This window comes from Haliotis asinina, chromosome 4 (assembly GCF_037392515.1).
Source record: "Haliotis asinina isolate JCU_RB_2024 chromosome 4, JCU_Hal_asi_v2, whole genome shotgun sequence".
In the NCBI taxonomy this organism is placed as follows: Eukaryota; Metazoa; Mollusca; class Gastropoda; order Lepetellida; family Haliotidae; genus Haliotis; species Haliotis asinina.
In genome coordinates this window covers 59963901-59986976 of record NC_090283.1, presented here as the reverse complement: position 1 = coordinate 59986976, position 23076 = coordinate 59963901, and the positions used below count along the sequence as shown (strand labels likewise).

At 40.9% G+C, this 23076-nt stretch overlaps 2 protein-coding genes across 2 annotated transcripts; both read right to left on the bottom strand.

The window, feature by feature from the left end:
* Positions 1–1286: 1286 nt before the first annotated feature.
* LOC137281742 (uncharacterized) lies at positions 1287–11222 on the bottom strand. Its single transcript, XM_067813328.1, has 3 exons — positions 11139–11222; positions 7441–7467; positions 1287–7200 (listed from the first exon to the last, which is right to left on the bottom strand). The coding sequence occupies exons 1-3, from the start codon at positions 11143–11145 to the stop codon at positions 3146–3148; spliced, it is 4089 nt and encodes a 1362-aa protein (XP_067669429.1). The 5' UTR covers positions 11146–11222; the 3' UTR covers positions 1287–3145.
* A 6704-nt stretch (positions 11223–17926) lies between these two features.
* On the bottom strand, positions 17927–19604 carry LOC137281060 (angiopoietin-related protein 2-like). The gene is made up of 3 exons (XM_067812205.1): positions 19446–19604; positions 18962–19061; positions 17927–18597 (listed from the first exon to the last, which is right to left on the bottom strand). Exons 1-3 carry the CDS (start codon positions 19602–19604, stop codon positions 17927–17929), a joined length of 930 nt encoding a protein of 309 aa, XP_067668306.1.
* Positions 19605–23076: the final 3472 nt, after the last annotated feature.

Here is a 23076-nt window from a genome sequence, read left to right as displayed (position 1 = left end):
GTTACACAGTTTACAAATACCTACAGATCAACCTGGCATTGCTGTGACAATACAAAATAGGGCGCCATTCCAAATTCAAAGACAATGCAGTACAAGACCCAGCGTTATAACAATTAAAGCGAAATGAATACTCATGAGTATCTGGTGTAAGAATGATGACCCCACAATTAGTGTTCTGGTTACTTTTAATGGGTTGAGTCCCATCCGAGATGCGAACAAGAAGTCTCATTGAGGCACCTTTCAAGGGCAGCCATCTGGTCCACTCATCCGTTGTCACAAAAATTCAAGTCGAACAACTGGTCGTCTTGATCACGTGCAATATACGAATCTTCGGTCAGATTCTGCCCCTGTTAAAAGTATCTTGAAAGGTACTGACTGTGATCACTTGCCCTTACTGTCTCTTTGAGTTGTCAAAAAACATCAAAACACAACAGAAATGTCACAACAGAACTATTCTTGGTTGTTTTAATGTTAGCTTCTCTGTTTTGCAACGTTCTGCCCTTTTCACGACTAGTACCTTACCTTCATGTAAAACACTTTGGTTTCCGTGTCATTCCTCCCAGGATGGTGATAGCTGAACAGATTATTACCCGCTGCCACGGTAACCGCCAAACCCTCGGCTGAGAAGCAGCATCGCCCACAATCGTGACAAATTGATAAGAAACTGATAACAAAACGATGACACCATTATCGATCCAACAGAACACCACATAGAAGATGTATTGCTAGTGCTTATAGTGCGTATAGGCAAGACATTTTCATAGTTGCAGTTACACATGCAACACAAATAGTGTAGATTTTGTGTACCTTGTTAATCCCAAGTATGTATGTGTGTGTGTGTGTGTGTGTGTGTGTGTGTGTGTGCACGTACGCACGCACGCACGCATGTATGTATGTATGTGTGTATGTATGTATGTGTGTGTGTGCGTGTATGTGTGCGCTGATAATATAAATATAATAATAAATAATAATATGATAATAAAGATATTCCTCACTGACGGTGATGACTATTTTTCTGCTCAATGAAGTGGCCAAATCTTTACTTTTCCACAGGAATCTGTTGCTAACTCAGGTAATCGCCCAACGATAAATACACAAACATAATATATAATAATATATTTTATACTTTTTCACATTTTATGATATTTCACCTACATCATTAGGTATGTGTTAATATTTGTGTAGACGTTTCCAACATGAAATAAAGTCACTTCTTTTGTTTAAACTGTCTGAGATCGGCACATCTCATTGTTTGTAGTAGTGGTAATGGTTAATCGGAAAGAAGGTTTGTTTTCGTCTTATTCAGATAAGATAAAATTTATTGTCCCACAAGAGAAATGTGTCTTACATTCAAAGAGCTAATACAAAGTATACAACAATAAATAATTTAAAGTATGTATGCACTATCTGAAGCTAATCAGAATATAATGATAAATCACAACATAACCTATGTACATGATATAATAGTCATTCGAACCTCATCAATATTTCACTATTACAAATTTGAAGGAAGATTCAGAGGTTTTATGCTGTAATGGACAAATGATTTTGAACTTCTGTTGGTTTTGCAATGTATGATTTTGTCCACAATTGTTATGATCAGTAAGGAAAGATTAACACTCGACTGATATGTTTATAATGATATACAAGCCTTTATAGTGGTGCGCGAGTACAACTTGTATACAAGCTTTTATAGTGGTATGCGAGGACATCTTGTATACAAGCCTTTATAGTGGTGCGCGAGTGCAACTTGTATGTAAATCCGCTACTTTACTTAATGTGCATAATATTTGTGACAAGCAAACACTTTAACCACAAGGATATCTCACAGACCCCAAACCACGTTGAGGAAAATAGTGTGATGGATGGCTGTTGCCAGTATGTAGTCCTTTCTAAACTATGGAACAACATAGGTGCTGTTTACTTGCTTGTGGGAGGGCTGTCATCTTTTATGAAGCCGTCTTCAACGTTTCTTAGTAAAGTCATCTATTCACAAAAACATGTCTCTTACAGTGTAATGATCAAACACATCCATATAGTCTTTAGACACGGTACAATGAATCTTCCGGTTCTTCAAAGCTGGCAATTACACCCTTAGATGACGAACGAGTGATTTGTGATTTTCTCAACGTTTCTAGACGAACACGTAGGTTATATATGAAGTATACATGCCTTCATAGTGGTACGTGAGTACAACTTGTATACAGGCCTTCATAGTGGTACGCGAGGTCACCTTCTATACAAGTTTTATAGTGGTACGTGAGTACAACTTGTATACAGGCCTTCATAGTGGTACGCGAGGTCACCTTCTATACAAGTTTTATAGTGGTACGTGAGTACAACTTGTATGCAGGCCTTCATAGTGGTACGCGAGGTCACCTTCTATACAAGTTTTATAGTGGTACGTGAGTACAACTTGTATGCAGGCCTTCATAGTGGTACGCGAGGTCATCTTCTATACAAGCCTTTATAGTGGTATGCGAGGTCATATTGTATACAAGCCTTTATGGTGGTACGCGAGTACAACATGTATACACGCCTTTATAGTGGTACGCGAGGTCATCTTCTATACAAGCCTTTATAGTGGTATGCGAGGTCATATCGTATCCAAGCCTTCATAGTGGCAGGCGAGTACAACTTGTATACAAGCCTTCATAGTGGTATGCGAGGACATCTCGTATACAATCCTTTATAGTGACACGTGAGGACATCTTGCATACAAGCCTTTATAGTGGTACGCGAGGTCATCTTGCATACAGGTCTTTATAGTGGTATCCACGGGCATATGGAGTTCTGAATATCCACATGCATATGGAGTTCTCAATATCCACATGTGTATGGAGTTCTGAATATCCACAAGCATATGGAGTACTGAATATCAACATGTATATGAGTACTGAATGTCCACATGTGTACGGAGTTCTCAATATCCACATGTGTATGGAGTTCTGAATATTCACATGCATATGGAGTACTGAATATCCACATGCATATGGAGTACTGAATATCCACACACACATGAATAATGAATATACATTTGATGGATGCTGCAAACAAGCTTAGTATAGTCACTAAATGAGGGAGTCTGCTAAGCACATAACTTGCCAGCTGTAAAGACTTCCGTTCCAAGTGATCAGTCTCTTCCTTACGCATCAGACAGAGATATATCGGCGCCATACTGTAACAGAAGACGCACACACTCCCGCTTTCCTCTTTTAGAAACAGTGTGTAACGGTGTTTGGCCTTTGTGGTTCTGTACACATGGATTTGAACCGTTTTCCAAAAGACATTTCACGTATTTGTTTAATCCCCTCAAAACTGCATGATGAAGTGCCGTGTTTCCGTCTTTATTCTGAGTGTTGCAACTGGCGCCATTTTCAAGGAGCAGTTCATAACTGGAGCCGGGAGTCCTTCTGGTTACAAGATGAAGGGGAGAGTCGCCATTTTTATCAGCTGCACACACATCCGATTTTGCAGCTATCAACAACTTTACACATTGACTATCATTGCTTTTGACAGCGAGATGAAGTGGAATTCTCCCTTTCAGGTCTTTCTCAAAAGGGCTCGCTCCTTTGTCTAGCAAGAGCTTTATATTGTCGCTACTTCCCCTTTTTGCAGCGAAATGAAGTGGCGATCTCATTCTCGTGTCCAGTACGTCCGGGCTGGACACTTTCTGTAGAAATAAATCGACAGCTTGGTAATGCAATCCCTCACACCCAACATGGAGTGCTGTTCTGCCTTGATTGTCCTGAATGTACAGATCAACCCCATTGTCCAACAGTAGTTTGATGTTATCTGTGCGCCCATATTCCGCAGCCGAGTGAACTGCTGTCCATCCATCTTCATCAACCGAATTTAAATCTAGTTTCCATGTAAGAAGCTGTTCCAGGGTACTGGTGCTACTTGCCTTTGCGGCATGGTGGAGGACCGTACGACGTTTGTTGTCCTTGAGGTGCGGGTCTGCCTTAAACTGCAGCAGAAGCTGCAGGCAATCAACACTCCATAATGCAGCAACATGAAGTGGGGTCAAGCCGTCAGCGTCTTGAATAGAGTGGTCAGCTCCTCTCGTCAGTAACATTTTCATGCCATGTGCATTGTCGTTTGTTGCAAGTATGTGTAGAGCAGTACTGCCGTCATTAGACTGGATGTTCAGAAATCGGTGATCAAGTGTTAACAGCACTTTGAAAACGGATTCCTTGAAATTCGTTTTAAGACATAGTGTATGGAGAACGGAATTGCCATAGACATCAGTATGCATGTGATTGAACTGTCGTTCTATCAAAAGTTCCACAATTTCGGCATCTCCTGATAACACAGCTGAAAACAAAGCAGTCTGTTTATGGCTACCTTCTTTAACATTAATAGGTGCATGTCTCTCATCAAGTAGGTACATGAGTTTTTCAACTGGCTCAATTTCTGACGTGACTGCTCTGTGAACAACAGAATTTCTATCAAAATCAATGGCATCAACCCGCGCTCCTTCCTCACAGAGGTACATCACCATGTCGATATCACTTGTCTCGACTGCGTGATGTAATAGAGTTCCATCAGCAAAGTTCGAATTCACATCAGCTCCATTCCCGCACAAGAATTTTACTTTGTCTAGTTCATTATTTTTAACGGCTGTCAGTAAGGGCCCACTGAGTTTCCTTTTGTCTTTCAAACTTGTTTTCAAAGTTGAAACAATTGCCTTCAAGGAACTGATGCTGCTATCAGACGCAGTGTCCAAAGGAAGAGCATTGAACTGGTCCCTGATACCCCAAGAAGCATTTGCTTCTATAAGGTGCATGATGCACTCGGAATGACCCACCATCATGGCCAGGTGAAGAGGGGTCATATCAAAATCACCTCGATCATTTATCCTAGCTCCAGCATGTATCAAGAACTCAACTGAATCTGCATTTCCAGCAGCCGTTGCCACATGCAGTGGTGTTTCTTTGTATATATTCCTTTTACTTAGTAAATGTTCGAATCTAATAGGGTTTGAACTATCTTTCGATTGTTCTTTGTCGTTTATGTCGATAGCTGTTTGTTGCCTAACTTGGTGGGACGGGTTGTGAACAGCAGTAGATTTTTCATCTGAAACAAGTTTTGCTAACATCATTTCCAGTTTCTGTTTACTACTTCTCTTCGACTTTGCTGCCATATGCAACACACTAGATTTTGAAGACTTCCTTTCCGCGACAGTTATTTCCGCACCCTGGTTCAGAAGCAAAGACACACATTCGGCTCCTCCATAAACTAACGCCTGTTCCAGAGCAGTGTTTTCACACTCTATGCTGTTCACGTTAATGCCAGGGTATACCCTGAATAGACACCTCATGGCTGTTGCTGTTGCATGGCATGATGCACAAAGTAGGAGGGACTCTGGGTCGACCTTACAGCCAGTTCTTAAGAGCCCCTCAATGACAGTAGTGTATACCTCATCACTATCGCCGTTCAGCTCAAACAGGCTGCTCTGTGAATTAGACAGGTCTTTCAAAACATGAAACAGCATTTTCACACAGGCACTAAAGATCGGTAAGTGCAACGGGTCAGGATTGAAAAGAAGTTTTTCCATCTGCTGGTTTTGATTGAGAAAGGCAATTGTGAACAAGTTGGTAAAGTCTGGCATCTTGAAATATTGGACATCTGGTGAAAATACAATATGACCGGCCATATCGATATCTTTCTTTTGAATAGCACACATTGCCCTGAAACAATCGTCATTGAAATTTACCCCCATTGCCATTAACATATCATATAGTTGGCGCTTGCAGCCAAATATGGCACTTGCAAACACCTGCTGAAGCACTGAGGGATTTAAATGTTGTTCAATAACGGGTATAAGTAAGCTCACAAGTTCAGTGTTTCCCTTTAATGCCATGCAGGATAGCAGATTATCACATTCAAACAATGAAATCATTTCACCGTCTTTACAAGGATTTGGCACTTCTGCCTTCAAACTGGGTTTGAAAGTGACCTTGAACAATTTAGATATCACATCATCTTTGCACCATTTGTGAAACAGAAACTGGACAAAGCATGATTCTCGTAAGGACGGATGGTCAAGTACCCCAATATCCTCGTCTGACAAGAGTATTGCAGTGATTCTGTCAGCTAGTGTACTAAAGCTCTCGAATGGGATCACTAACATACCACTGGTTGAAGAAATGTTTTCTTGTGTTTGTGTTTTCACTTGCTCAACCAACAGACGAGCTGGGCATATCTTCATACAAACTGTATGATCTTTTTCACTCACTTTCAGAAACAGAACATCAAATATTGATTGATGACAAAACTGGAAGGTTTTGTTGCTATGAATGAGATAGACATCACTTAGTGACTCAGCTTTCAATCTGATGTTGATGCGTGACGGCATGCATGGCAGCTTGTAAATGTCTTTCAAAGCATAAACTGCCTTGCGAAATTCCTTAGATGGCTGAATAGAGTCTAGCTCGTTTGGTCCAAGTCGACCGTTATGCATCATCACAAGTAGCAAGACAAAGTACCCAAAAGGATCGCTCTCTTCCAAGATGTCTAATTCTGTGGCAATGAACTCATATGGTTTTAAGAAAAAATGTTTACCATTTGACTGTGCTCGTCTGCTGATGGCAAAGAAATTGCAACACTGTGGAAACCCAAGGGGCGGTTCAGCTTTCTCTACTATCTCCTCGAAATCTTCCTTGCTGAGACCAGACTTTCCACAGTACAACTTCAAAAATCTCTTCTTCTCACTCACTCGTAGTTTAAACTCGCCTTTGTCCAGAGTCAGACATTTAATACTTCTCATAAGGGTGGTTGTCTTAAGTTGTTTTGCACACTGGTCATAAATTTCAGGTCTTGATGTTAATACTATGAAGAGTCTTCCTGTTTCTATGAGTGGCCATATGGTATTGAACTTTGCCAGCCATTCATCAACACGTGTTTGCACCATACTGCTGGAACCAAATATGTCATCCAACATGACAATGTATCGTTCTTTTCCTGACTTAGGAATGATATTCCACTGAGAGGCAGATGTGATTACGACAGGCGTCCGTTGAGTTTCTGCGCTGAAGTGCGCCAGTAACCTGAGACCGAGGTTGGACTTTCCAGAACCTGATTTTCCCTTGATGAATATAGATCCAGTTCTTCTCATAAGTTTTAGTGCTGATCTTTCGTAAAACGTGGAAACATGTTTCCTCGGGTCTTCATACTGTATTAACGCCCTTGTTGCATCTACAGGACAGATAGTAAATTAAGATATAAAACATGGAAGCTTCTTTCCGGAAGTAAAGGCTTTTTGCAAGCCATTAATCGTAGTTGACAATCTACAGTTCAATAACATAGTTAATAGAAAATAGAGCAATAGAAAGAGCGAGCATTAACGTGCAATAGGATTGCTGAATCATTTGCATAGAGTATGTCCATATGACGGACATCATTAAAAAATTGTTTTCCAAGTCACGCAGTACTCACCAGTGATATTTTCCAACACTGTATTAGCTGAAACAGCAGATGAATATTGTCAGAACATAATTGCATTAATGAATACTTTTTGTAAATTCTGGTAGCAGTAAGCAGTGAATGAGTGCTTTATCAGTTTTGCTTTTTTCATTTGCCTGATAAGCAAGGTGTGTGGGTGGTGGGGCACGCAGACCATACAAGTTTAGTAGTGAATGTCAGTGTTAACAGTGGTGTTTGTGATTAAAGTTAGCAGTAGCGTGTATTATTAATGATAGTTTTAATAATGATGGTTACAAGAAGTGCTATTATCAGTGTTAAGGTAGTGTTATTATCAATGGCCAAGGTAGTGTTATTATTAGTGTTAAGGTAGTGTTATTATCAATGCCTAAGGTAGTGTTAATTATTACTGTTTATTGTCCGTTTATAAGGTAGTTTTCACTATTAGTGTGCACGGAAGTTGTGTTTATTATTAGTGTCAATTAACATTAGTGTTAGAATTAGTGTTAATTGTAGTGTTTGTGATTAGTGTCAATTGTAGTGTTTGTTATTAGTTTTAATGTTAATGTTTATTGTGGGTGCTAACGGACGTATTGTTAATTATGAGTGTTAACAATAGTGTTTATTATTAGTGATAATGGTACTGATGTTTATGATTAGCGTTTATGGAAGTATTCTTTATCATCAGTGATAAAGGTAGTGCTTATTCTAGTGCTGTCAGTTGTATTTATTCTAAGTGCTGATGGTTTGATTACTATTAGCTGTTATGCCAAGGTTTATTATCAGTGCTAATGTTAGTGTTTATTATTAGTGTTAATGATAGTAGTGTTAATTATCAGTGTTAACAATAGTATTTATTGTCAGTGTTAACGGTAGTTTATACCATGCATTAGTGTTATATAATGTTTGAAGTGAGTGAGGGACTTAGCATACCTATAGCAATATGCCATCCATATCACGCCGGGGGAAACCAAAAATGGACTTCACACATTGCTCGTACCTGTAACCTGTCAACATTCAACTCTGGACTGACCTTTTTGTACGATCTGTCTGAAAAGTGAACCATCCAGTTGGGCAAAGGTGCAGCAGGGAATTCCATCAAAGTAATCAAAGGGAGACAACCCTTACATCGTCAGGCAGCATATAGTTGTCACACAGGTTTAATGTGGTATATATGCGTGACGCTATAGCGTTAAAGGGGTTTGTGTAAAAAAGAAACTTTATAGACGGATGGGCAACCAAACAGTACACGGACATACGCTCACGTGACGTTTTCCTCTGATACTGATTTGAGTGTTACAATCAGTACCCTGGGGAATAACTTAGTTCCTGGTCATTTCCTAGAGACATATCTTCAACCATTATCCTGGGGAATAACTCATTTCCTCGTCAATTCCTAGAGACATATCTTCAACCATTATCCTGGAGAATAACATACTTCCTGGTCACTTCTTATAAACATATCTTCAACCATTATCCTGGGGAATAACATATCCCTGGCCACGTCCTATAAACATATCTTCAACCAGTACCCTGGGGAATAACATATTTCCTGGTCACTTCCCATAAATATATCTCCAACCAATACCCTGGCGAATAACATACTAGTATTTTTTCTAGTCATTTCCTATAAGCATATCGTCAACCATTATCCTGGGGAATAACATACTAGTATTTCCTAGCCATTTCCTATAGACATATCTTCAACCAGTACCCTGGGGAATACCTTAGTTCCTGGTCATTTCCTAGAGACATATCTTCAACCATTATCCTGGGGAATAACATATTTCCTGGTCACTTCCTACAAGCATATCTTCAACCAGTACCCCGGGGAATAACATACTTCCTGGTCACTTCCTATAAACTTATGTCCAACCAATACCCTCGGGAATAACATACTAGTATTTCCTAGTCATTTCCTATAAGCATATCTTCAACCATTATCCTGGGGAATAACATACTAGTATTTCCTAGCCATTTCCTATAGACATATCTTCAACCATTTTTCTGGGGAATAACTTACTTCCTGGTCACTTCCTAGAGACATATCTTGAACCATTTTTCTGGGGAATAACTTATTTCCACAACACTTCCTATATACCTATCTTCAACCATTATCCTGGGGAATAACATATTTCCTGGTCATTTCCTATAAACATATCTTCAACCAGTACCCTGGGAAATAACTTAGTTCCTGGTCACTTCCTAGAGACATATCTTCAACCATTATCCTGGGGAATAACTTATTTCCTCGTCACTTCCTACAAACATATCTTCAACCAGTACCCCAGTGAATAAGATACTTCCTGGTCACTTCCTATAAATATATCTCCAACCAGTACCCCGGAGAATAACATATTTCCTGGTCACTTCCTATATACCTATCTTCAACCAGTACCCTGAGGAACAACATACTTCCTGGTCACTTCCTATAAACTTATCTTCAACCAGTACCCTGGGGAATACCATATTTCCTGGTCACTTCCCATAAATATATCTCCAACCAATACCCTGGGGAATAACATACTAGTATTTCCTAGTCATTTCCTATAGGCATATCTTCAACCATTATCCTGGGGAATAACATACTAATATTTCCTAGCCATTTCCTATAGACATATCTTCAACCAGTACCCTGGGGAATACCTTAGTTCCTGGTCACTTCCTAGAGACATATCTTCAACCATTTTTCTGGGGAATAACATATTTCCTGGTCACTTCCTATAAACATATCTTCAACCAGTACCCCGGAGAATAGGATACTTCCTGGTCACTTCCTATAAACACATCTTCAACCAGTACCCTGGGGAATAACTTAGTTCCTGGTCACTTCCTAGAGACATATCTTCAACCATTATCCTGGGGAATAACTTATTTCCTCGTCAGTTCCTACAAACATATCTTCAACCAGTACCCCAGTGAATAAGATACTTCCTGGTCACTTCCTATAAATATATCTGCAACCAGTACCCTGGGGAATAACATATATTTCCTGGTCACTTCCAATATACCTATCTTCAACTAGTACCCCGTGGAATAACATATATTTCCTGGTCACTTCCTATAAACCTATCTTCAACCAGTACCCTGGGGAATACCATATTTCCTGGTCACTTCCTATAAACCTATCTTCAACCAATACCCTGGGGAATAACATATTTCCTGGTCACTTCCTATGAACCAATCTTCAACCAGTACCCTGAGCAATAACCTAACGCGTGTATGTTGGCATATATGCATGCCATCTTTGCCATGGGCTTCTGGTTGCATCCGTTGGCACTACGTGTCACTTTGTTAACACTTACTCATATGCTATAGGACAAGTTTCCGGAGTCAGGAACATTCAGTGCATACACGTGTGTACAACAAAAGTGCATGCAGTACGGTGGGGCTGCCTTGTGCTTAAGGCATTTTGGTTATAGCGGCCGCTCGTCACGCCAAATATCCGGGTTCGATTCCCCACATGGGTACATAATGTGAAACCCATTTCTGGTGTTCCTCGCCGTGATAATGCTGGAGTATTGCTAATTGTGGCTTAAAACCGAACTCACCGGCATGCAGTTCAACTCCCATTAGTACAAGGTGCATGCATTACCCATGTGTGAGATCATTCACAAACCAAATTTGAAATTCGTCACTCTTGACTTATGCCAAATCAAACAACTGTGACTGATTTTTAGAAAACCAGCAGCTGTTTATAGCAAAACTCTTACCCGCCATACTGACAAATATCCCAGCGAAGATAAGTCGAATGAAGCTGTCAGTCGTCTCGTGTGCGGCTGGGCACTCTGGTGACTGCGTATGACTGCGTAATGGTAGGCAGGAAGTCAAAAGAGGTCAACGGAAATGCTTAACTCATAGGGTCTTCCTCGAAGACAACAATAACGCCAATCTGCCTTCCCGAGAAAGGCCGCATTTCCTTAAGTGTTTGCAGATGGTTGAATGCGATACCATATCTTATCAGACTACCACAATATATATTATAATATCAGGCGGTAATTGTAGGTTAGAATATGTTTCCAGAAAGCTTTCTTGTTAATTATATGAGTGAGTGAGTGAGTTTACCGTAAAGCCGCTCTCAGCAAAGGTCCAGCTATTTGACGGCGGTGTGTAAATAATCGAGTCTGGACCAGACACTCTAGTCTAGTTTACAGACCGCCGCCATATAGATAGACTTTTGCTGGGCGCGGCGTAAAACTAACTTAACGCACTCACTGTACATGTGTAACAGGATGGGAGTTAGGATCAACCCAGCGCTACGATCACTCTGTGGAACAGCACTATGGCGAAGGTAAGTCTACGTCAAAGAATGTGAGTTAGGATCGTTAGTGTTACGATCGCATTGAGGGACAAGCAATGAATGTGCACCAGTCCATCTGTAATGCAGCAAGGCAGCAATATCTGACGATCCTGTATTGGTGATGTAATATCGGAGATGCTATATGTCGTTGCCTGTTGTTGTAATAATGTAGAGCGTAAAGATTGACAGACGAGGAAGCTGTCATCACACATGACATAATCACAGGAAACGAGACAGATGTTGCAACACAAGTCGTCACATCCTCATGATAACATTGTGTTTTACCATAAGCGTGGCCACCTAGTTTTTGAGCAATTCCACATTCATTGTTTATTTTTTAATCACTAAATGTATATATACTGAACAAAAATAGTTAGGGATATATGTAAATTTTGAAATTATGAATAATGATCTATCCACTCACTGACACACTGAAAAAATATAAATGATAAAAATACCAATATCCCTAACTTATTTTGTCCAGTATACATGGTAAAACGCAGTTTAATTATAACGATTTGACGACATGTGTTAAAAACACACTGACATATTATGTCAGCATCAACACACTTGCACCTGGATACTGTATAAAGGGCCATCGCCTTGAATACATGTATAACAGTATCTGTCTGTCTATATGCCTATAAGGAAATCCAGGTATAGTTTTAACTTCCAAGGTTATAGTTATAGTGAATAATACCCAATATACACGCGATTGTACAATGGTAACATTACGAACAAAAGATCAGGTTTGTGTGATGAACCACGTTGTTAACTGTAACACTGCCCTGTGTTTTCGGTGACGAATGCTGTAAAACTGGTATGATGCCTTTTGTGGATTCAAAAGAACAGCCATTACAACTCACACTGTTTTGTTTTCTGTGACATCATGGACCCAGAATCACTCCCCACACGTGATAAAAATGTCCCTAGAATATTGACAGAAACGGCGTAAAGCTACATTCCGTCACTCACACATTCTCTCGCTCCTTGTCCCGTATCATGAAAGCTGTTGTATGCAGACATTCTGTAAGTGAGGGAATATGTGACTTTATCTTTCCCCCGCTTTTAACAATATGTCACCATTATAAACGGGCTTCACACATTGTATCCATGTGGGGAACTGAACCCGGGTCTTAGGTGTGACGAGATAACACTTACCCACTAGGCTTCCTATGCTGCACTGACATTTTGTAAAGGTATAAAGTACACATATGTGGCATTGATAGTTATTACGTATAAGAGTGATCTTGTGAAGGAGAATCTAGCTGTGTACAGATATATATGCCACTGCACACTGTAAGGATATCCGTGTGGATAGGAAGAGAATCTCCAGACTTCGGGGTGAATCTTTCAATAGATGTGCCTCGCTAAGTTAGAAACGATATACAATGCAACCATAAGCTGCATGAGAGGTTGTTGTTATCTAACGACACACTCAGCAGTATTCGACCTATTCGGTGGTTGTTATCTAACGCCACGCCCCGCAGTATTCCACCTACATGGTTGTTGTTATCTATCGCCACACTCGGCAACAGACAATATTTCACCTATACGGTGGTTGTTATCTAACGCCACACTCAGCAATATTCCACCTGGAAGGTGGTTGTTATCTAACGCCACACTCAGCAATATTCCACCTGGAAGGTGGTTGTTATCTAACGCCACACCTAGCAGTATTCCACCTACATGGAGGTTGCTATCTATCGCCACACTCAGCAATATTCGACCTACATGGTGGTTGTTATCTATCGCCACACTCAGCAATATTCGACCTACATGGTGGTTGTTATCTATCGCCACACTCGGCAATAGACAATATTTCACCTATACGGTGGTTGTTATCTAACGCCACACTCAGCAATATTCCACCTGGAAGGTGGTTGTTATCTATCGCCACACTCAGCAATATTCGACCTACATGGTGGTTGTTATCTATCGCCATACTCGGCAATAAACAATATTTCACCTATACGGTGGTTGTTATCTGACGCCACACTCAGCAGTATTCCACCTACATGGTGGTTGTTATCTAACGCCACACCCAGCAGTATTTCACCTACATGGTTGTTGTTATCTATCGCCACACTCGGCAACAGACAATATTTCACCTATACGGTGGTTGTTATCTAACGCCACACTCAGCAATATTCCACCTGGAAGGTGGTTGTTATCTAACGCCACACTCAGCAATATTCCACCTGGAAGGTGGTTGTTATCTATCGCCACACTCAGCAATATTCGACCTACATGGTGGTTGTTATCTATCGCCATACTCGGCAATAAACAATATTTCACCTATACGGTGATTGTTATCTGACGCCACACTCAGCAGTATTCCACCTACATGGTGGTTGTTATCTAACGCCACACCCAGCAGTATTTCACCTACACGGTGGTTGTTATCTGACGCCACACTCAGCAGTATTCCACCTTTAGGTTGGTTGTTATCTAATGGCACACTCAGCAATGTTCCACCTATACGGTGGTTGTTATCTAACGCCACACTGAGCAACATTTCACCTACATGGTGGTTGTTATCTATCATCACACTCAGCAAAACTTCCACCAATACGGTGGTTGTAAATTAATTATTCTTGGTGTTTGCGACAAATTATTCTCAGTGACATTTATTCGAATGCAAACAGTAAAAACATTTGACCTCATGTAAGGCTTATAGGCAAACAAACATCACATTCAGCATCACTGAAATATATTCTTACCCACGATATAAAGTGTATCGTGATTTTGTTATGCCGAATTGTCGTTTCAAAGAGCAACATGGAAGAGCAAGTGCACTAGTTTGGTTCGAAACCACGGTTGTTCTATCATTGTCCACTTGAACAGGCTATACCCTTGGATTCTTCTGTACAGGGGCGAGACTTTGAAAGCACTTGTTTATATATTTTACTTTGTTTCCAGTCAGTACGTGTCACTTCATCATCTCCGCGCGAACATCCTTCTTCAACAACGTAAAATGTGTTCTCTCGATCTGAGTCAAAGTATTTTCTCCTTCTGGCCGAATAACCGTCAACTGTATCCTCCTCAAAAAAGCTTAAAGAGCACGGAAGCCTCTTCATGAAACAAGCCACGCCACACCAACACAGAGGATTGGATGACCATAGTGAACCCATGTCACTGTTAATCACGCATCTGGAGCTGACCTTCAGTGAAGGTAACTGAAAACATTTACACCGCCATTATGATGGCATTTAAACGTCTTCTGGCGACTGTCAACACTTCTTCAGCTGCATACATAATGGCTGCCAGACTGGCTTAACTGAACCGAGCGAATGGTACCAGTCAATGCAAATTCAGTTCAGAACGCGCGTTGTCTCTGTGCAGTCTTGAATAAAGGGACGAGTACATACTGCAGTAATGTGAATGTTTCTTTTATTAAGAAAAGGTTATTTTGTAACAGACCCGTCACGATTCGGATTAGAATTGTCTTCGGCAACCCATACCTGTCGAAGGTAACTATGGGTGTAAGGCGGCCAGGCTCGCCGACGTGGTTAACACTTGTCATTGTACCTCATTTGCGTAGATCGATGTTCATGCTGTTGATCAGCGGAGTGTTTGGTCCAGACTCGGATGTAGCGTAAAACAAAACTCACTCACTCATTCTTAGTGGGTGGTGGGGTGTAACCGACGGTCAGATGTGAGATGCAATGCACTAAAAATACCCTTCACCTGGACTAGGTAAACGTTGCCTTACTGTGTTAGTGAACCATTGCTAGATCGACCAATACTGAAGATAACGCTTCTCACCAAAAGTTCAAACAATTAATCAGACATGGATGTTTAATAAGTCATACACTCTCCCATTTTTTTACCCAGACAAGGTACCTGGACTGAATTGATTAAAAGTCGATTAGGTGATCTTCAAAACATTTCTGTCTCCTTTGAATCTCGTAGTTGGATATTTTGTTTGCTATTCCCATGAATTTAACAGGAGGTAATGTCAGAATTCAAGCAGGCCATATTTCGTTTGTTCCAACTAGTCATATTCTTTTAATATCTACTTCCCTCTACAAGTAAAACATATCCGAAAATTCGTCTAGGAGCATTCACTTATAGGAGGTTCGAATGTGTACACTAGTTTCAGAAGGCCTTGATAAATATTTATACAGAAATAATCCCATGTTCGACACCCTCGTCATCGTAAGTGTGACACGTCTTCTAGAAATCTTTAACATCGTGTGTATGAGTGAGTAAAGAGTTTTGAGACCGCATTTAACAGATAAAGGTCGCCTGAGCCTTGCAAACGTGGCATGATAACAGCCATACAGTTTACCCTTTGCAAGCCTCTGGTCGCCTCTGACAATCAAGGTGTGATGTTATATCACACTTCTAACAAAGACTGATACACTGAGACTAGTTCAGGAGCTTCAAGGCATGTATATCCCAATGAGGTTAGCGAACGACTAAGTAGAGACTAAAAACACATACATCGTTTATAGCCATCCAAACATTTCTAGCTGTCAAAGTGTTTCACATGAGATATCCGAACTCGTACATATTGCCACAAAAACATTCTCTTTATTGCAATACACAAAGAACAATGACGTCATGATTGACCTGAGCACAAAGTTACGGCCTTTCAAAGTCTGCTTAATATCTGCAATACGGCCTAGCGTCCCTTAAACACAAGGTCAACACTTCTCAGACACGGGGAGAAGGTCAGTTGGTCCAGTAACAAATCTTTAAAACCACCAGCTTTCCTCCCACAGTAGGTGAATTTCATAACACGCACTGAAGGTCTGATGGCAATGATAAGTGTGCGTTGCCCTCCAGGTGATATTCGCTTTAAATCAAGCTCCTTCAACTTATCGGGTGATATTCCCGTTGATCTGACAGGTGATATTAATTTCGACCACATCGATCAGCAGGTCCTTTCCACGATATCCTACATGTGATATTCCCGTTTATCTAACAGGTGATATTTTCTCCATATTGGCAGGTCTTATCCCCAATATTCCACGTGTGATATGTAGCAGGTGATATTTCCTCCACATTAGCAGGTATTTTCCCCAATATACTAGATGTGATATTCCGTTCTAGCAGGTGATATATCCTCCACATTAGCAGGTATTTTCCCCAATATACTACATGTGATATTCCCGTTTATCTAGCAGGTGATATATCCTCCACATTAGCAGGTATTTTCCCCAATATACTACATGTGATATTCCCGTTTATCTAGCAGGTGATATATCCTCCACATTAGCAGGTATTTTCCCCAATATACTACATGTGATATTCCCGTTTATCTAGCAGGTGATATATCCTCCACATTAGCAGGTATTTTCCCCAATATACTACATGTGATATTCCCGTTTATCTAGCAGGTGATATTTCCTCCACATTAGCAGGTATTTCACCAAATATACTACATGTGATATTCCCGTTTATCTAGCAGGTGATATTTCCTTCACATTAGCAAGTCTTTTCTCCAAGACTCTACATGTGATATTTCCATTCCATATTTTCATCTAACTGTACACATTCACTAACAACTGGTATTCTCGATATTTTAGTAGGTGATATTTCTTCTGTTATCCCCTTGAATCTAAAAACTGGGATTCCCAATATTTTAGTAGGTGATATTTCTTTTGTTATCCCCTTGAATCTAACAACAGGTATTCCTAATATTTTAGTGGGTGATATTTCTTTGTTATCCCCTTGAGTCTGACAGTTGGTATTCCCGATATTTTAGTAGGTGGCATTTCTTCTGTTTACCCATGAATCTGACAGTTGGTATTCCCGATATTTTAGTAGGTGATATTTCTTTTGTTATCCCCTTGAATCTAACAACAGGTATTCTCGATATTTTAGTAGGTAATATTTCTTCTGTTATCCCCTTGAATCTAACAACAGGTATTTCCGATATTTTAGTAGGTGATATTTCTTCTGTTTACCCATAAATATGACAGTTGGTATTTCCGATATTTTTGTAGGTGATATTTCTTTTGTTATCCCCTTGAATCTATTAGATGTTATATCCTTTCTTCCAGAACGTGGTATTTCTTTTGTTTACCCATAAATCTAACAGTTGGGCTTGCCGATATTCTAGTAGGTGATATTTATTTTGATCTAACTTGACACATTCCCTTAAATCTGGCAGTGGATAATTCGCTGTAGATTACCCTGGTTCCTGTGATGCTGTACAGAATAGGCTACCCATACTGAAGCAAGGGGTCATCAGAGAACAAGGTCATCTAACTTATACCAGTAAACTGGTTTCATCGTTATCATGACAATCATCACGTTTTCTATTCCAACTGTCCCGGTTGTGTTGGTAGGCCAATACAAACCATCCCCGCCAAACGAAATCATGCTACAACCAACAGGATTATACCACCATCCAGCGTTCTTAGTACGAGCGCAGACGCCGATGTCGTTGTCGTATGTTCCGAAACGTGCTCCATTCAGGTTCTTGGTAGCGTCACTAAAGCCCCCGAAACCATCCATGAAGACCTCGCTGTGAGAAAAGACGTTATCAAATTCCCTTTCGAAGTACTCCCACCTCAGCGCGTACCCTTCTGATTCAGAACCCACCTTGAAGTTTCTGTACGCCAAGGATCCATAGGGACCGCCCCCAGCTTTAATAAGGTACACAACCAAATCATACACTCCCTGTTTTGTCAGCTGATGTAGGTTCTCCAGGCCTATGAAGTAGAAGCCAGTAAAGCGTGGGATACCGTGTTTGAACTGCTGCCAGGAGAGGGTGTAGTTCGGGCTGTAAGCCTGGATGATAGGAGCTACCAATGTGTAGTTGACGGCAGCAGGTTCACAGTGCCACTCGAACACGTGGTTGGAGTCCAGCGGTTCCAGGTAGTAGTGGGTGTTGGCCTGGGGTGACTCCAAGCAATCTGCATGTAAGCAAACATCCATAAACCACTGTAGTAGTTCACCGGATGATAGAGTATTTTTGACATGGAGACCCGAACCAATCTAATTGTAAGCAAGAATTCGTAAATCATGGCAGGTCTTGACTCGACTATTTTGTCTATGTAGAGACGCGAAACCACCCTTATTGTAACACAACACATTATCACATGTGTAGTTGACTGGATGATGTAGTGTTTTCGTGTATGTAGAAACTCGCGGCAAACTAATTGCAGTGGGAGGTGTACGAGACCCTCTTTCTTAAAATGGCTCCAAGAATGAGGAAAGGGCATTAATGTGAATGACCGTTGTTTTACCAGCGCGTGTGTTCTTCAGCGGAACACCTACCTCGGTAACGTCTTTGGCAGTAATCCCCAACAAAGCCATGTGCACAGTGGCAGGTCCTGTTCTCAGAGAAGAATGTTCCTCCGTTCTCACATGGATCCATCTGTGGAACAAAACAAATCACTTAGTCGCTACTGGAGCATACAAGTGACAATTGACTAGCCTTTGAATGTGTTTATAGCAGGTGACACCACTGGGCACTTGTTCACAATGTTTTACAAAATCGTATAGTGTATCGTGTAGTAGAACACATACAATAGAACTTTTGGTGAATTGTACTTGTGGGTATGACATAGATTTTGTCGCGTTTATTTCAAGTGACGTTGGAGAGATTTTCTCTTTTTCTCTTTTTTTCCCTACAACCTAGTGGTAATCACGTTTTGTGTTTTCTGAAAAAATATAAATTATTTAACCCAAATCTTTAATGGTGTTAACTGGAGGGCTGAAGGTTCTAAAATTTTCACTACCTAAGAATACAAATGCTCACCATAGCAGTTTGGATACAATTACCATCAGCAACCAGCCCGGAACAGCTTCCATCAGCATACAACCCGCTCAGCTGACACGTGTAGCCATCGGTGGTCTTGCAGTAGGAGGCTGACAGACAGTCTGGGTCACTCAAACAAATCACAGAACACTCGATCATGCTGCGGGCCGGTCGTACAGACACGAACTGACTGTTTGTTTTGGTGGATGGGCAACTCATAAAAGGAACACGCCTTCTCTTACACAGAACTGACCCAGGAGAGACAACTAGAAACAAGAGGCAGATCTGAAGAAGCTTCATCGTGTATCTCCGTTGTTCAGGACCGTAACTGGAGGAAACGCAACAGTAATCAGTGACCAGTTGATGGAGCTGTAAGACTGAAACATGGGATCGAGTGGGTTGGGTTAGACACAGTTTGAACAGTATGTCAAATGCATAACCATCGTCGAATCCATAAAGGGAAGGTGGAATACTGATTCAGTTTTGCTTATGAATTTATACGACACTGTTGTACTTATATTACATTGTTTGTGTGAAGATTGTGTTGGTTTGATGTTTATCATACTTGAACAAAAGGGCAAGACATGTCGAGGCAGTGCAGTAGGATGCAGAGAGTCAGGGGGAGGTCCAGTCATAGGTATATACATGTATATCCTCATTGAATGTTGATAAATTTCGTTTCACATTGAGAGAGAGAGAGAGAGAGAGAGAGAGAGAGAGAGGGGGGGGGATATGATGGATCAAGACCCTTCAAGCATTTGAAAACACGAACGATCTGCAGTATTTTCAAGAGCTTTTGTCATCAAGGATTTCTGACCATTGCAACAAGGCGAACCACTGTCTTTACTGATGTGCTCACTTCTACATTATCTATACTGACTCTCTGCTTTGTACTGTCACTGAAGTTCCCTGGTAGTGATTTGCAGTCATTTGTAAACCTGTTAAGTTTAGAATACACAATCATGTAATTTGTTACACTCTGCGTTTGTCAGCTTCATAACGAGTTTGATAGCGGAATGATTTCTAGTTTACTCCAGGTTTGAACATGACAATCAACGGGTAACAATGAACAGGATTTGATAACAATTTGCAGACAACGTCATTGTTTAATCAGAACTCCGTTTTTCTGAGGTTTAACGTTGTTCTTTGTGAAGTCGAGAAATTTTATCCAAAGAGAGTGCACGCGTATTCTCTCCATTATGAGAGGCACAAACAACGTAACAATAATCAGGGTGAAATTGGTATGGATTCCTACACTGCACGTCAGTACAGGACAGTGAGTGAGTGAGTTCAATTTTACGTCACTTTTAGCATTATTCCAACAATATCACAATAGGAGACACCAGAAATGTACTTCGCACATCCTGATCATGAGGGGGACTCGCACCACCCCGACCAACGAGAACACAATTCAGAATTGTGGGGGAACATGTATACTGGCACACAAACATATGAATGTACTCAATACATCAAGTGCTAGTCAGATAAATACGACATTAATGCTGATCTTCACGGTTTGAGGTTGTGTTTACATTTTGTTTGTAGCTGAAATGCTGAAATCTTTTAAGCATAAAATCGCGTTTCCCCATTATTGCAGGCTCTGGAGATTATATCACTGTGCACTCATTAAACCAAGGTAAGAGGGAAAAATCTATGTTAAACAACTTGTAAAGAATACGATATTTCAAGATTGATGGAATTTGAAAACTGAAAAACGCTATTTACAAACTTACCCTATTTTCTCTTCACCGGCTTTGGTATCTGTCGCTCTCTGACGTTTTGGTCGACCTTTACATCATGTCTTCATCAATGTGTTTTCTATAGATTTCTTAATCAAAGCTACTCACCGGTGCTTGACATCGGTAACATACGGGTTTGATTTTCTTGCTCTTTGAAATCACCGCGGTTCTTTCAGTCAAAAGCAGACCCAAACGGACGACTGTGGAAGACCAAACATTCTAAAGACCATCGTAGTCCACTGAACACTTGGATGAGTTATATTGATTATTGTCATATAATGAGAAACAAAATCGAAAAAAACGCGCTCCTGTTGTTGCTTCTGGTGACTGTGACTGAAGGACGCCGCGGTCATGGTAGCCGTTGTGTGACTGAAGAATTAACGCGTTGCCTTATTTTGCCTGTTCACCGGTAACACATCCGGCGAAGTTATGCGACAACAGTGCACGTGGGAGTGCCGTTTTAGGATGTATATCTGTTTTTGCAAACGTGGTTCCTAAACAGTTCTAGGGGTTGGGTTCTTCCCCTCTCCATACTGAAGCAATGTACCATTTGTATTGTCTCCTTGAGCGTGGGCTGTGTTGTTGCTCTTTCTAGAACTTTGCATTAAACCAATTGGGAATGGGTACCCGGTAGGATGTGTTGGTTATGGAACTGTTTCCCCTTAAGTGCCTCACTTGCAGACCTGGTTGAATTGTCTCCAGGGAGCTGTGAATGAAAGGCTAAATCCAGATATGGGTGGCGTTGTAGCGCTAGGGTGATCGTAACTCTCATACCATAACGTGTACTTACCATAGACAGTCTTAGCGCTAAGGTTGGTTTGTATAACAGCACCCAGGGATAATAATAATGCGGGGGTAGCCTGGTGCTCAAAGCGTTCGCTCTTTACTCAGGAGACCCCGGTTCGATTTCCCTCATGGGTACAATGTGAGAAGCCCATTTCTGGTGTAACCCTGCGCTGGAATGTTGATAAAAGGGGCGCAAAACTAAACTAAACTCACTCACTCACTCACTCACCCAGAAGTATCCCATGTCCATAAATGACAAAGGTAAATGCATGAACACATGTCCCCCGGAAATTTCATCTGAGGCGATGGGGCAGTTATCAAATTGAATATAGAAGACAGAATATGTGTCGGGTATGGACACCTCATTGGCGACGCACTATGGCTGAGGTACGATTGTTGGGAGACATGGGCCAAGGCCTATGATCATTCAGCATCGCTGTCATGCAACATGTCTCTCTCATCTATCTCGAAAGAAGTCAGTGGTGTGATCAGAACCTTGGAAATTGGTCCTTTGGTGTGTTGTTAAACGCCGCACTCGGCAGTATTCAAAATATATGGCAGCGATCTGAAAATAATCTTATCTAGACTAGACAATCTAGTGATCAACAGCATGAACATCGTTCTACACAGCTGGATGCCATTCTATTTGTCAACCACGTCAGCGAGCCCGTCTTCCCAATCCCGTTAGTCGCCTCTTACGACGAGCATGGGTTAATGAAGACCAGATCTAGCCCCGATCTTCACGAGCATCAACAAAGCATGAAGAAATCGGGCGAGGATAGAGTATGGAGCATATCATCAACATTCAGGCGATGATCACCCATCTTTCATTTCTTTCTCACATATCAAGATGAGGCGCTTAGTGTGGACAATCAAAACAGTTTATTTCCTATCAGTAATGAACAGGTCTTTGTGAACATAATCGAAATGATCCTAAAATAACGCTTGCATTATAACTTCTCTGGGGAGCGATAATGTAGGACACAGCTGTGAAGAGACCATCTTTACGTGCTGATATTATAATTTTATATTAATATATTAATTACTTACTTTGATAATGACTTGACATTGTTTAGCATCCAACAATTCAACCTATCCAAGAGTTG